Source organism: Tenrec ecaudatus, chromosome 4, assembly GCF_050624435.1.
Source record: "Tenrec ecaudatus isolate mTenEca1 chromosome 4, mTenEca1.hap1, whole genome shotgun sequence".
Classification (NCBI taxonomy): domain Eukaryota; kingdom Metazoa; phylum Chordata; class Mammalia; order Afrosoricida; family Tenrecidae; genus Tenrec; species Tenrec ecaudatus.
The window spans coordinates 35,544,268-35,560,066 of NC_134533.1; the positions used below are offsets into that span (position 1 = coordinate 35,544,268).

The window sequence follows — 15,799 nt, forward strand, 5'->3', positions numbered from 1 at the left end:
CTTCCAACATGGAAGTTGAGAAGCCCAATCCTGCTCTGACTCTGGAGACTGCATGATACCCATGTTGTTCTCTGCAAGTTTATGGAATGTTCTACCAATTGTCAGATAACATGCCTTGGTCTGGGTCTGCGCTAACTCCTTGTGCTAAGCACTCACTTGGCTCTCCTCATCCAAATATCTACGTCCTTCAATTCTGAGAGTTTCCTGATTTATTTCTGAGATGATATCTTCTCTTTATGTTTGCTCTTTCCGTGACCCCTATCATCAGTATGCTTTATCTTTCCTGCTGTTTCTATGCCTTTACTCTTTGGCAATTGAATTTATTTTTCGCTTGATGCTTTCATCTTTAAAATGTGAAGAATTGACTTTCTCTGTGTTCCCGTGTATCTTAGCATTGTTAGTGCTTCATAAATACACACTCTCCTCTGATCGCACTGAAGCTATTCGTGATCATCATTTTTTTTTAAGTTTCATCTTGCTCCGTACTCTCTTTATTCACAGTGACTTTTCTCCTGTGATCTGTAGCCCCCGTGTTTAATATCAGATACTTCCTCAAATGTCGGATGCTCCTGGAGTACCGTTCATAGTTGAGAATGAGCCACCGAAACTAAGACCAGGTTTCAACACCCTGTGTGCATGGTGGGGGCTTAGATCCTCACTGTACATTGATTTGTCAGGTCATGTATTTGGGGAAACTACCACATTAATGTCCTTAATGGTTTAAATCAAGTCTCCCAAAAAGATATGCTGCATTCTGACTTCTGGTGTCTATAAATGTGAACTTGTTTGGAAACACAAGAGGGCTTAAACATCTGTGGAAAATGTTCATTAAAGAATTTTATTTTTTCCCCACTAACTTTTTGGAACCATCTCAGGGGGTCTTGGCAGATGTAATCAGCTAACATCAGATCATCATGTAATAGAATGGGCCCTAAGTTAATGTGACTGGTGTCCTTTTGGAAGAAGAACAGAAACACAGACCCAGAGGTAAGGCAGCCATTTGAAGATGTGGTCAGAAACTAGCACGATGCAGCCACAAGCCAAGGAACACCAAGGATTTCCAGGGGTCACAGGAAGTAGGGATGCACAAGGGAAAATTTTTCGCCTACATCCTTCAGAAAGCATGACCCCGCAGACTCTTTGAGTTCACACTCTGGTCCGTGAAACAATGTGTCTCGATTGTTTTATGTCACCGGGTTTGTGGTACTTTGTTAAGGCTGCCTTAAGAAACGAAGACAGGATCTTCTGGGTTTTCTCTTGGGCTTCTCAGATTCTCCAGAAAGACAGATTCTGCCTGGAGGACATTCTGATAGGCAACTTGAGGGTCTTAATATCGCTTATGTAAAGTGTCACTTTTTCAGTCTTATATTTCAAGTATCAACTACATATACTGGAGGGTCCTTAACCAAAGACTGTTCCACTCTCTCCAGAGAATAAGTTTCCAATTCTTTGCCAAGGTTAGAGTCACCTAGCTATGGAGAGCGTGGGAGGTGTCTAGAGTTCTAACCATTTCTTAAATAAATGTTCAACCTGTCCTGCTAATTTTAGTGGCACTGCAGGTTAAGTATTGGGCTGCTAACTTTAAGGTTCGTGGTTCAAACTCAGTGGCCACTCTGCAGGAGAAAGATGAGGCTGGGTGCTCTCACAAAGTTAGTCTCGAAAGCCTACAAAGGCTCAGCTCTGTGGCACTCTGGAGGTAGTTCAAGCTGCCAATGCCCTAGCCTTTGGAATAACCTGGTTGCCTTTGAACTTCCAAATTTCTAGCTAGGATCCAGATTTTCCAAAGTAGCTTAATCAGTTACCAATTGATCATACTTTCCGGCTTCACAATTTCATTGCTTTTGCTACTTTTTCCACGCTCTTTGACTCGATCGGTTTCTACATTTTTGGAATACCCATTTCCTGTCTGTTAGAAGGCTCACAGGAGGGAATGGAGGTAAATGTCTTCGCTCTTCTCTTTTCAACTGGACCCCCAGGGGTAGCTCTTGGTTCTTACGAAACTAACACTTTACGGGATCTCATTCAGTTGGAAAAATATGGATTATAAACCCATGAAAAGTCCAATTTCGCCATAGAAAAAACTTCCAAGTGATGCAAGTCTTTGATGATTAAAAATAAAAAGAATGAGTGTAAGGTTTCCATCATTTCAAAACTCTTTTGCATCCTAATTACCCAGAGGGCCAATCACAGCTCAGCCCCTGCCACCCTCTCAGCTCCTGTAATTAGAGACTTCTCAGTACATTTCCATTAGCCTTTTTATATTTCTAATAAGTGCTTTCATCTGGGCACATACATATTGTATTTTCCTCATGATTATTGACCTAGCAATTCATGTACAAAAATCAGAAGGTGGGTGTGAAGAGACAAAGCAAAACTAAAACAGTGGACATGGTACAGGCATGGGCAATGAACTGTTCTTTCTACAGTCAGCACAAGCGATTTGCCAAACGCCGCTCTTGTGTCGCAGAGGTGAGTGGCTGGATCATGCTATTTGGTCCTTAGGCACATTTTTCTCTCCCAGACAGCCTAGGGATTTCCTTTTCCCCACTCCTGTTGGAGGAGTACTGGCTCAGCCTTGGCTACAGAGTCCAGTCAAGTCTCAACATACGCACTTAGAGAGGTTCTGCTGGAGAAATCCATCCTAACAAGGGAGGTCCTGCAACTATGTGGACACAGAGGTGTCTTAAGTACCGTTTGATTTTTCAACAAAACACAGTTATTGGAAACCCAGTGGAGCAAGGGTAATTGCTACCTCAATGCAAAGTCCTCGGGAGGCACAGATGATTTAGAGTTGCAGGGGGGAAAATTATATCTCTAGCTTTCAGGCTGCTTTGCAAGTTACTTAGTTAAATGCAGAACCTTTACTTTTACAAGCAAGGCCCAGGTGCTGTACATGATTAACATGATTTTTAACCAGAGGTTACACGTTTGAGTCTGCCTAGAGGTGCCTGACCCAAGCTGTGATCTTTTCAATCACCTTAGATGCACGTGATAGTTGGACAGGGAATAGGGGACACGGAAGAATAATTTGATGTGTTTGAATTATGGCGTTGGCAATGAATATTGAAATTACCATGGACAAACCAATCTGTCTGCAACGACGTACAGCCAGAATGCTCCTTAGAGGCAAGGATAGCACGGCTTTGCCTCATGTACTTCAGACATGTTGTTAGAAGAGATGCGTCCCTGGAGCAGGACGTCATGCTTGGTAAAGTAGAGGAGGTGGGAAAGAGAGAGGCCCTCGACAGGATGGATCCACACAGGCTGCAATGACGGGCTCAAACACAGGAACGATCATGAGGATGGTGGTGTAGTGTCGCCACAGGTTGGAACAGACCCCGTGGCATCTAACCACAACAGAGGTGACTATGAGTCAGAATTACCTCCATGCTCAATGGCGGTGAAGTCCTTTTTTTTTTTTTTGTGAGGTGCCTTGGAAGAAAGGCCTGAGGACCTTATTCCCCCAAAGGCAGGCATTGGAGACCCAGTGGAGCACAGTTCTCCTCGGACACACGTAGGAGCAGCGTGAAGGAGAGCTAGAACACCAGTAAGTGACTACTGGTTAAGGACTCAGCCCACTTGGCAACACACTGGCAAGAATAATTACACAGGAAAGCTTCCATAATCATGCCATTATGTTACAAGGGCGAGAATGCACCAAATCCCATGAACTTCAGGAGCATGGCATGCAGAGAGTCGATCAGCTCTCTGTTAAATACTCTGAAGCAATAGAAATCTTACCCACCCGGCTGCTGTGAGAAGAGTGGCCCCTCTTACTGCCGTCTGTGAGCACAAGTATGTCCAAGTAGGGACAGCAGCAACAAGAAGGACTATACTGAATTTAAAAACCCGACTGAAAACGGTCCATCTCAATCTGTTTGGGAATGCCTAGAAGGGCTGGTCTTGCTATCCATGCCCCAGAAGGAACCTGAGAGACAAGAGAGCCTCGTCGGACCCTCCTACAGCTGGACCCATATGCCTGAATGAGTCGGTCACGTCTGAAGCAGGCCCAGGAGAGCTCCTGGGAAAATGGGCAAAGTGAACACCAAGGACAGTCACAATACAAGAATCAGAAGGACCTGCTATTTTTTTTTCTTTCAATTTGTGGGACAAGGATGAGAAGGCCAGACACGTGATTGTGGGATTGGTCAATTGAGATCCACAGAGGAAGAGCTAGGAGGTTTTCTGAAGCCAATGCAGGGTGGGAGCTGAGGGTGGATAGCGGGAAGCAGTTGTGTGGGAGAGGCTAAACAGAGGCCAGCTCTTCTTTAAAGGCTATTTTTCAGCATAAACTCCAGGAGTAAGCTCTGTCCTAAATTACCTGGGCACCTAGCTCTTCTCCCTCCTCCCTGCCTCCTTTTGGTTTTTTTCTGTGGGAGACACACTTCCATTTAATCATATCAGTTTAGGCAACAGGTGAGATTTCATGGCAGCCTGTGGAAGAAGGTGTATCATTTTATAGGATCATAAACAATCGATTCAATCTCTTCAATTACAAGTAGCCTTTTGAAAGGTCCTGGACCAATGGAGTCTAATGGCCAAGGCATAAAGACTACAACGGAAGTCCTGAGTCAGGCACAGGTGGGGAGAACATGAGGTCAGAACACAGAACCATTCTTCCCCTTTATTGCCATAAAACTGTATCTGGTGATAAGATTCCAATTGTGGGGAGCCCAGTAACCTTTTAAGGCAGTGGTTCTCAACCTGGGGGTCAAACAACCCTATCACAGGGGTCGCCCGATTCACCACAGTAGCAGAATGACAGTTATGAAATAGCAACGAAAATAATTTTATGGCTGGGGGGGGGGTCATCACAACAGGAGGAACTGTATTAAACGGTCGTGGCATTAAGAAGGTTGAGAACCACTGTTTTAAGGATTCCTCAGACACTGGACTTATCCTGAGTAACAGCAGCAGAAGTGGAAGCAACCAATTTGTAAGTATAAATAAATAGCTAGAATCATACAAATACTTGAACAGGATTTACAACACCCCTACCCACCCATCTACCCATTCCAATCCATTGACCACTGATTGTACTCTTCCATTTCCATTGGCTTCTCCTTTTATTACAAGTGGTCTGAAGGGACTTTTGAATTTTTCTGCAATACCATGAAAAGGGTCTGCTTCTATGAAATGGCATCTCACAAATGGTAGGCCATGGAAATTTCATTTGGCTTTGAACCCTCTTGTTGTTTGAGAACAGGGGCCCATGAAAACACAAAAATGGCCTAAGCCTCTCTCCTCACCAGGCTGGTTTAGGGTGGGGACAGGAAGCCTTTGGATAACTTTGTAAATAAAACAATGCTGTTTTTCTTGGTGGGACAAAGACGGGGCTTCCTACTACCACTTTCTACTGAGTTATGGCCTCGGAAACTCACAGGGGCAGTTCTATCTTGTCCTGTAGACTGCTTGGAGTAGGAATTGACTCAGTGACCGGTAAGTCTTTCCTGTTCTCCTGTGAGACTTGAGTAAGTGAGCCTGAGTGGAAGCCTAGGCCCTCTGAGATGACAGCTTTCAAGGAGGATCATTTTTAGAGTTCTTGGCTTGGCTGTAGGGACCCTCCCCCCTTGCTGGTCTAGAAACCGAAGGATCACAGCACAAAGAATAAAGATGGCAGAAGGACAGATGTTTATTATGCATCAGCTTAAGCCCTTTTATGCTTCTGACAAAGTAATTAAAAAAAATACAGATCAAAGGACCTCCAGGGTTTGATATTTCAAAAACACAGATAAATAGCTTACTACAGATAAATAGCTTCACCCTTTGGGTGTCTCCCAGAAGCATCTGACATTTTACCACAGAGGTTGGGGGTGGGGAGTCTGGAGACAGGGATGTATAACCAGTACACCCCCATCTCCTACCGCATGGGAAAGCAATGTCCAGGGGTTGGGTTGGTAGAAGGGCATTATGGAACCATTCAAATTTCCTCCAAGAGACCAATCCCTCTTCGCCCTGGGGAATGCTCAGGTAGCTGCTACCCAGGAGGTGTGGAGAGGGAAGTTTAGGGATCAGGAAGATGTGTTTGTGACTTTTGTTACAAGCCATCCACAGCTCACCTCCATAGGTGAGAGGCCTCTAGGTGGGAACTGGAACATTCAAATTCATGCCAATTACTCGTTGGACTCTCAGTTCAGAAAGCAATGCTGATTTTCTAAATTGAACTTGACTTTTAAAAAAATCACGAAAAATCCCATACACAAAAAAGTAGAAAATGTTATACTAAAAAAAAAACGATCCCCAATAAAACAATCAGTAGCACATTGCATCTGTTACATGCCAGTCCCAGTTCCCGCTCATGGTGTTCTCTCTGTTGTTTCTTTCCCAGGTCGCAGGGCAGGTGTTACACGCCAATCTTCATGTCCACATTCTGCAGGTTCCGTGTCTCATCGGCTGTCATGCACTGGTCTGGGGTCTCCGATGGCTCCTTGTTGACCAAATGCACCATTTCCTGAGACTTGCTCGCTTCTCCATTCAGTTCACTCGGCTTTCTGTTCTCCACCGCGCCATTGCCGTTGATCACCAGTTTCTTCTTCTGTCCGCATCTGATGGCACACCGTTGCGGGGGGGGGGGGGGAGGGACAAAGACACAACAGTCAGCATTGGCATCCTATTGTCACCACCATCAGCTCCTCCACTCAGGTTTACTTATTTAACAGTTTTTGGCATGCCATTCCTGTACCACACAATTCACTCCAATCATCAACACAATCATTTTGAGAACGAGTCCCCCATTCTTGTGCCCTTTATTGTTTGGAACTTGTTATCCCCCAACCTCCCCGGGCATAGCCTACTTAAAACACAAAATCCAAACCTGCCTGACCAAACTCACTCACCCAAACAACTCACGTCTGACTCCTGGAGTCGATTCTGACTGACAGTGACCCTGTAGGTCAGAGCAGACCTGCCCTTCTAGGGTTCCAAGTCAAACTTTTTACAGGCAGAGAAGGCCTCCAGTGACTTTCCCGGTGATGCGTGGACGTGCCGATCACAAGGTCAGCAGTTAGTTAGGAACCGGCAGCTGCTCTTCAGGAGAAAGACCGGCTTTCTACTGTAAAGCAGGACAGCCTCAGGCGGCAGTTCCACTCTGTCCCATGGGGTCACTCGGAGTTGGCATTGACTTGATGGCAGTGAGGGAGTTTCTGTATCTGTAGGTCTACCAAGCCCGGATTTTACATAAAGAAAATTATATCAGTAACCCCAACAATGAGAATAAAATGAAACCCAGAATAACCTCCATCCAAGTGAAAACAGAACAGAAGCTAGAACAAATTAAAAATGGGTCAATGATCCATGTTCCATGGCAACCTCTCTCTCGGCAGGGATCCACTTTCCAGTGGCCTCTGTCCGCGGGCAAGACTAGTCACATGCCTGGTCAATCTGTTCCCGGCAATGCAATGGAGGTTTAATCCAGTGGGAACTCTGGGATGGACGGTGGGCTTTCACTGTCATCCACAGCCTTCTGGAACCGGGTGCTCAGAATACCACGGAGGCTTAGGGCGGACTCACTCTGTGTTCAGTGCTTTCTCCGCTACAACTTTTGAACTTTTAAACAAGAGTGGTTCTCAAAGTGAGGCCCCTGGGCCAGCATGAAGAGAGTATTACCTGGGAAATGGCTGAAATGGACGTTTTCAGCTATGTCCCAGTTCTACCGATCCTACTTGGGGGAAACCAACCTGGGGTGGGGGACCAGGATCTGTATTTCACAAGCTCTTGGGGGGGTTCTAATGCACAATCAAGTCTGAGACTCGGTGATCACAATCCACCTGGATAGCAGGTGTTCTGACATCTCCTCTATTACGGGTGAGGAAACTCCTCGAGCCCCGATCCCACTGGCCTCGAGTCACTGAACTCAGGGCCATCTTTACAGGAGCAGACAGCCTCGTCTTTCTTCCCAAAAGCAGCTGGTGAGTTTGACCTGCTGACCCTGCAGTTATCAGTTCAGTGTTCACCCAATAGCATCCCCGACCAAACCCAACCAAATTCACTGCCACTGGGTCCCTTCAGCCTCGTAGTTCTCCCACAGAACAATAGAGAACTGCCCCTGGGCGGGCTGTAAATCTTTGTAGGAACAGAAAGCCTCAGTTTCCTCTCCCAGGAGAGGCTTGTCAGTTCAAATCGCAGACCTGTGGCTAGCAACCCAAAACGTCACCCACTCCAGAACCCAACCTCAGGGCCCAGAAAAGGCACGACGTGCTCCAGGTCACTGGGTCAGTAACACAGGGTCAGGATTCAAACCCAGGTCTGTCCCACTCCGAAGTGCTCATTCTAATCTTATGAAGTTATGGAAATGCTTCCCGTTATGAGTGTTCGCCGTCTCCACAGGCTTAGGCTTATATAAACCATCGACGTGACGACTGTTAATCATTCTGATATGTGTATTCAAGAAAGACACACCACTTCCTCTTCCTCTGCTGGCCTGACCAGGGCGATTATTGCACTCACAGAGAAGAACACAACGTTTCTAGATGCAAAAGGCCACACTGATTTTCCCCGAAGACTAGTTAACCTGCAGAGAGCAGGTTAAAGTATGGAAAGCAAATGCTGACTGTTGCTTTATGGGTTCTCAGGAAATTTACTTGAGACGCAAATCTGGAAGTGAGTCTGTAATGGAAGAGCTTGACTTTGATCTTATCCCTGGGCATGGCCTGGCAGGGCTTCACCACACCCAGTCTGACACATTGCTTCCTCTTCCTGGAACATGATCATCGCTATACGTGTCGGAGTCACACGGTGCTTAACGGAACAAAGGTTCAGAGCCTCACACCTACAGTGAGGTGGGGGAGAAGAGAAATGGGCAAGTGCTTATTGGGCGCCTTCTGAATGCCAGGCACTTCACTTGCGATGCCACGGAATGTTGCTAATCATCCCCTCCCTGGTAGCGCTATCCCATCATACAGCAGTGGAAACTGAGGCCCAACAAGGTTTGAGGTCACACAGCCAGGGCCAGGCCTTTATGAATAAAGCCTGGGCTCTGCCCAGCTCATCAAGGCTGCCAGCCATCCGAAGACTTGGAAGCCGCATGAAGTTAGACCGGCTCACTTTGCTGCTGGACATTTGAAGCTGTAGAGACAAAGCCTCCATTGTTCAGGATCACGGGCCATTTCCTCTAGAAAGGCCAAGGCCGTAAACCTTAATCATGTATTTGGGGAAATAGAAGTTATACCTCCTCAACAGGAGGTCTAATCTTCTTCTTTAGCAAGGTGCTGGATGAGGGGTGGAGCAGGATCCGTGAGCAGGGCAGCCATTCAGGGCAGCTGGGTTTAGGTGGACAACACACAGGCAGCAGAGAGCGGGGTCAAGAACAGGAGCTTGAAAGGGCTGCTTTTGAACCCTGACCGAACATGACCGAACACTTGACTTGCAGTCTGACTTGGGAAAACTCATTTAACCTCTCTGTGCCTCACTTTTCTGATCTGTGACAGTGGGTATCTGAGAGTATCAGCATCACAGGCTTATGGGAAGTCTTGAAGCAGAGCATGGCTTTCAATAAGTGCATTGATTATTGCTCCTTGGACGGGCATCTAGAACGGTATCTGGAACACACTAAGTGTTCAAGACACGCTAGCTGAAATGGTTAATATGGGTTAGGAGACGTTTCTCATATTTCATCTCACTGCCTCCATCGACCTTGCTATTATTAATAAGAAAATGATTTCAAAGGCCAAAGGTACAACGTTGCTTACATTACTTCAGACTCTCACGTGGTCGCCTGTGTTCTTTGGTGAAAAGGTGTCTTATCAAAGTCATTCTCGCTTGCCTACCTAATAGATCATTGAGGAGTTAAATGAGATTGAGGGGGTGGGTGGGGGTTAAGCATAAAAGCTGTCTGTGCATGGTGGGGGGCTTACTGTCATGCTTTTAAGTGAAGCTGATTTTGCAAATGGATAACATCTGACCTGTAGTAACAGAGGAATACTGTCCTGGGCTTAGTCTTACCCTATTTCTCTTTGGATTTATGTGTCTCTGTTTTGGGGCCCTACTTTCTTTTTTTCAGGAGGCCAGGATTATCTTTATAAATTACTCGGGGCAAAGATTAGTGTTGCAGGCATGCAATAAGAACTTTTGATAAACAAGTCCTAATTTTTTTTTCAGTTATCGGAACTCAGTACTAAGGGCACTCAGAGACCACCGGTTCAACCCCTTCCCTGCGTAGCAGCTCTGAGAACCAGGAGGTCCAGGGTATGATCCAGAGCCCCACACCTCATCAGGGCAAGGCCCAAACGGCAACCAATTTTCTGACTCTCAGGGCCACAGCCACAGGTCTTGCCAAACTTGGTCCTGCACTTCTCTAGTTTCCCTGCAAATCCCAGACAGTAACTGAGCACCCAGTGACTCCCCTCCCACCCCCCGACCTTGCTATTATTACTAAGAAAACTATTTCAAAGGCCAAAGGTACAATGCTGCTTGCAGGTAGCCCGCTGCACCACCAAGGTTCCTCCATATTCGCCATGCGTCTCGGTCTGACTCCCTGCGCCCCTGCAGGACTAGGTAGAACTGTCCTGGGGGTTTCTGAGACCGTGTACAGGAGGAGAAAGCTTCTTTATCCCATGAAATAGAACTTAGTTCAGAACGGCTGACCTGGTGGTTAGCAGGTCGACATAGAAGCCACTGCACCCCAGTCTCCTTAGCACCCCTTCAATCAGGTTCTTGAAGACGGCGCTGCTCACAGATCCCCGTGCCTTGGAGGCCCTCGCTCAATCTTGCATGCCAATTTCAGAGACAGAGAGACTTTCCATTTTCTTTCTTCCTTTTTTAACTGTAATCCATATGACAGTGCCTGGCATGGCTTCTGTTCTCAAAAAACTGTTAGCTGACGGGAATTCGACAGGCCATCCTTGCCTCCGAACCTCAAGATTCTTTGGATCTCTCTTCCTCCTCCGTAAAACCGCTCGTCCGGGGATCCACTCAAGAGTCCTCGGCTGAACCAGTGAGTGCCCTTCTGCAAGCCAATATTTTCAACCAAGGAGTCCCGGCGGGGTCGAGGGGAAAGCACTGGGTTGCTAACCGCTAGGTCAGCAGTTTAAAACCACCAGCTTCTCCGTAGGAGGAAAGAAAAGAGGCTTTCTACTCCTGTAAAGAGTTATCGTGTTGGAAGCCCACAGGGCCAGTTCTTCCCTGTTCTGTAGAGTAGCGACGAGTCAGAATTGACTCGATGGCAACTCCTCTGGATGAAAACACGATTCTGCTTGTCTTCAGTGCGACACCCCAAGGGAAAAGCTGCCGACTGGTGAGAGGATTAGACCCGGGCTGGAGGCTTGAGAAACACACGGAGCCTGGAGGCGCTCTGTTGCCGTTAACCATCCTTCAGCTGCGTGGCAGATCTGCTTTCAATTAGCAAATCAGGCCATCATAATTTATGGCATCCAAGTAGCTACTTTCCTGGTGAGACACTCGCTGTGCCGGGCCCTGCATGTCCCTGTTTACCTGTTGCTAGGGCAACTGCTGGCCTTTGTAGGGGCCGGGAAAGGGGGGTGGGGGCTGTAATGAGGCCCTTTCTCTGCTGTTGACATGTTGGGTAAAGACAGAGAGCTAACCAGCCACCCTGTAAGGGCTCCAGCTGCTCTCAGGCCAGCTGAGATGCTTCACTGAAGACCCCACCCCCCACCGGGACAGCATCCAGGGCCGACGTTTCTATGGTGACAAAGTTATGGAACTCTATATATGAGCTGGAATCAAAGATCTGATTTCAAACACGAGGAAGTTCACATTTAATTGAGCAAGAGTAATCCCTGGCACAACAAGGAGGCTGAGAAGAAGTAAAAGGACATAGCGAGGCTCCCTCCAGTCACATAATTTAAATTCAAGTACACACAACAACAACAAAGATGCCCCATTTAGTTCATCGTAGATGTTTCAGGAGGTCTGTGAAGGTTTTTTCTGCCCCTGCTAGTGTTTGTTCCTTAGACGATTGGCTGGAAGATTGGGGGTTCAGATGACTCAGAGGTGCCTGTAGAGACACCCTGGCTTCTGAAAGGGGAGCACTGAAGGCCTGCTGCAATCCCACTCTGCAGACTGGGGTTCACCGTGACACTTGATAGCAACTGGTCGCTTAGAGCAATCAGCTATCTTGACTTAAAAAGATTTTTTTAAATTATGTTTCCAAGGTCATAGACCGGAGCAAAGCCATTAACATAGCACATTTATTAACTTGTAAAATGACATTATTTGAGTTCCTCCAATAGCAATGTACAGGCCATGGCATGGGGATTAGCTGCTCACTGCTCTCCAAAGGCCATCCATCCAGAGTCTAAAGACCTCTCCTTGCCAGGAAAGATTCTGGTTTTGTTTTTTGGCCAGCTGAGATTTTGTAAAGGTTTACACAGGTTGTGTAAAGACTCAAGCTGTGGGCATCTCCCGGCTGGCTGACTGGATGATGTGGCAAAGCAAAGGCCAGCCCTGTGGCTTCCACGTAACCAAAGGGAACCTCCCGGGGCATGTACGCAAGGCTCGCTCTGACTGTGTGTGTGCTCGCAGAAAGGGACTGCGCCTCTGAACGTCCTGGGTGGAAGGACAAACATGATCCCAAACTTAAGGTCTGCTTTATGTCAGAGTGCCAGCAGATTTACGAATCTAGGCAGGCCAAAGAGCACTACAGCCCCCGAGCCTGTAAATAAATATTGATTGAATGATTCGGTAAGTGAGAAGGTACACACCCTTCTGAAGAAGTCGTTCACAGTTTTCATCAGATAGCATCTCCATGGTGTTTAACCTTGAAAAATTTAAATGCTACCACAGAACACTCAATAATTATGAAACCACACTCTAAATTCTCCAGGTGTCTCCTCTCTTTAAAGAACATGCCAGAGCAGACCTTTCAGCTTGGAATATGTACCCGAATCCCTGGGATCTGGAAATGCACATGCTGGTATTTCTCTTGAGCTCCCAGGATGCTGGGCTGCTAGGCCCAGAGAGCATGCACTGGGCAGCACAGGTACGGGTCACAAGGAGCATTTCCTTACCTTCTTCGACTATTGACAGCGATGCACACGGCGAGAATCAAAGCCAGGGCCAAGAGGGATGCCAAGATGATGAGCCACTCTGGAATGGGAGAGCCAAAAGACACGCGTGAGCTTTGGAAATGCACCCTGTTAACAACCATCATGTGCTTTGTACACTGAGTTGCTCCAGACAAGATGGGCAGCACTGCACAGGGGGCCCAGCCAAAAGAACCAGCCAACAGGCACATCCTACTGAGGATTTGTTGTTGGTGGTGTTGGTGTCGCCTACAACAGTTTTGATGAACAGACGTCTTGTTTTAAACTTATAAAATCATGCGAGATCTCCAAGTTCCTTTAAATAATAAACTCGCTTCCCCAGAGCTGCAACGCGAGCTACCACAACTTGTAGGTGCACTTGGCACAATGTTACTACACAGACTGAGCAATGTTATGCTTCCCTTAAAAAGAAGCCTCTTCCCTATCTCAGAGACTGCATCTCACATGCTGTCAGGAACTCAATACAGGACCTGAAATCTGGTGTTGGCAGTGGGGACACACTTGTGGAGTGCTATAGGGTTGTGAACTTGAGAGTCATTTGCCCAAATCCTTCTAAATTGCTCATACTTTTGATCCAGTAGTTGCATTTCGGGTATTACTAGGGACTCAGAATTAGCTGTGTGAACTCTCATTATTATATTATTTATAATAAGAAGCATTAGAATAAGCTTACATTAGAATAAGTCCACTGTATCCTATAACAAATACAGGGAAAGAATATGTAGGTACTGACATGAAAAGTTGTGCCCAATTATTAAGGAATGTTAGCTTCCTACCGAGTATCTGTGTTAGCATACATTTTACAATCTGAGTTACACTGGTAAGGAGTACAACTACAGTACAATACTCCTGCACTCTTGGATCCAAAATGCTGACATAAGCTGAGGGCGCAACAGGAACGCTCACTCACTGATGGTGGGAATGCAGCCTCTTAGAAGACCGTCTGGCAGTTTCTGACAAAGCTAGTGTAGCATACAAGCAGCAATCGGGTTCCTACATGGTTATCCATCTGATCTGAAAACTTAACCTAATGATGAGTGTTTCTAGCAGCTGTATTCGTACTATACAGAACTCGGGAGGAACCACAATATACTTCAGAGAGGGACTGGATAAATGAACTGTGGTCCCATTCAAACAACAGAATATTATTCAGTGATAAAAAGAAATGAGCTATCAAGCCACAAAAAGACCCGGAGAAAACTTAAAGGCATATGTTCATATGACAGGAAGCCGTTGAAACAGGCTACCTATTACATGATTCCCACTCTCTGACACACTGCAAGGATGCAGCAAAAGATGAGCGGCTGCCACGGGCCCAGTGCATGGGTGGGAAGGATAAATAGTGTGGCATGTGTGATGCTGCACGATATTGTATGATACGGCAACAGTGGGTTCCTGGCACCATGCGCAGAGCTGTGCAACGCCAGGGGAAGGTGCCCGTGACCACCAGGACTTCAGTTAAGAATGCTGCCTCACTGCTGGCTCTTCAATCGTAACAAACGCACCAGACTAATGCTAGGTGTTCCTCATAAGGGGAATTGTGTGAGTGGCGATAAAAAAAGGGGGGTATGTGGTAGTTCTTGGTGCTTTCTGCTCAATTACTCTGCAAATCCAAAAACTACTCGAAAAAAAAAAAAGTCTATCCTTGAGAAAAAGGAAAGCAGACAGGTACAGTATCCACCGAGATGGTAAATGTGGTATCTTCAATAACAAGTGACTATATTTTCAGTCTTCTATTTGGCGGCATTTTCTAAAAGTTCTGCAATAACTGTGCATCACTTATGGACTAATAAAATGTTCTATGCATGTGAGGGAGTTAGTTTATTGTGCCAACCTGGCCGATAAACACATGTGGGGTTAATTGAAGGGTGGAGGGATAAATGGCTCGGTGAGCCTCGCCTTTCTAGTTCTCGGATCTCTTGCTTTCTGATGGTCAGACCAGGGTGCAGCTGCTTTAGCCAGTTCCCTGCTTCAGCTTGCAAGGCTCACTTCCTGAAAGACATCCCCAAGGAGAAGCCACATGGACCTACCCTGGTGCAGCCCTGGGTGCTGGAGCAGCTGTGTGGAGACCCCTGCCAGCGCTGAGATGCTTACACATTCACTGACTTGGCTTTCCTCCTGCAGTCAGCATCATTGTGTGTACTTTGTGAGATGGAGGAGGACTTTGTGGATTGGTGTCAGATCTATGGGTTAATGTTGGACTTGTGGGCTTGCGTAGCACTGGGTTGGGATGTTTTCTTGATGTGCACTTAACCTTGATATAAAACTCTTTCTTATACATGCGTTTCTGTGGATTTGTTTCTCTAAAGTGCCCAGACTAACACAGCACATCTTAAAATGACGTGCCGACTTGCTCCCATGTGGGTGAAGAGTGGAGTGGGTATTGGTCTAATGAACCATGCTCGAGGAAAGAAGGAAGATGGAAGGTCGTCCATGATCAGTGTTTACCCTTCTATTTCCTAGTCTGCCCTGCCTTGGCCTCACCTGTACTTCGTTAGGTGACAGTGGGGCAGGGCTTTGAGCCAGTTCTTCCGAGTTCAGTTATGGCTGATGAAGTGATACTGGGGCAGACCTGAGTTTTTAAGATGTGGGTGTCCCAGAACGATCTCTAGAATGGGATAGATTATAAGGCAACATCTGCTAGAAACATAGGTGCCCTCTGAGAAAACAAGGGCAGGGCACGCTCTGCTGAGCAGCCAAATCTCTTCGTCGGCCCGTTGGAAGCAACAGTGGCTCACTCAATGACGGTGGTCCTTCTGCATCTCGAATGGGTGTCACTCTCCACAGTCGCTCACCAGGCT

At 46.7% G+C, this 15,799-nt stretch overlaps 1 protein-coding gene across 20 annotated transcripts in view; it reads right to left on the bottom strand.

The window, feature by feature from the left end:
• Positions 1–5,608: 5,608 nt before the first annotated feature.
• CD44 (CD44 molecule (IN blood group)) overlaps positions 5,609–15,799 on the bottom strand; it is a 92,867-nt gene continuing 82,676 nt past the window's right edge. For all 20 annotated transcript variants that reach the window (XM_075545888.1, XM_075545890.1, XM_075545891.1 and 17 more), the window contains 2 exons: positions 12,963–13,041; positions 5,609–6,545 (listed from right to left, as the gene is read on the bottom strand). In XM_075545888.1, the coding sequence (XP_075402003.1) occupies positions 6,344–6,545; positions 12,963–13,041 (281 nt within the window). In that variant the 3' untranslated portion in view covers positions 5,609–6,343. The remainder of the gene's footprint in view (positions 6,546–12,962; positions 13,042–15,799) is intronic.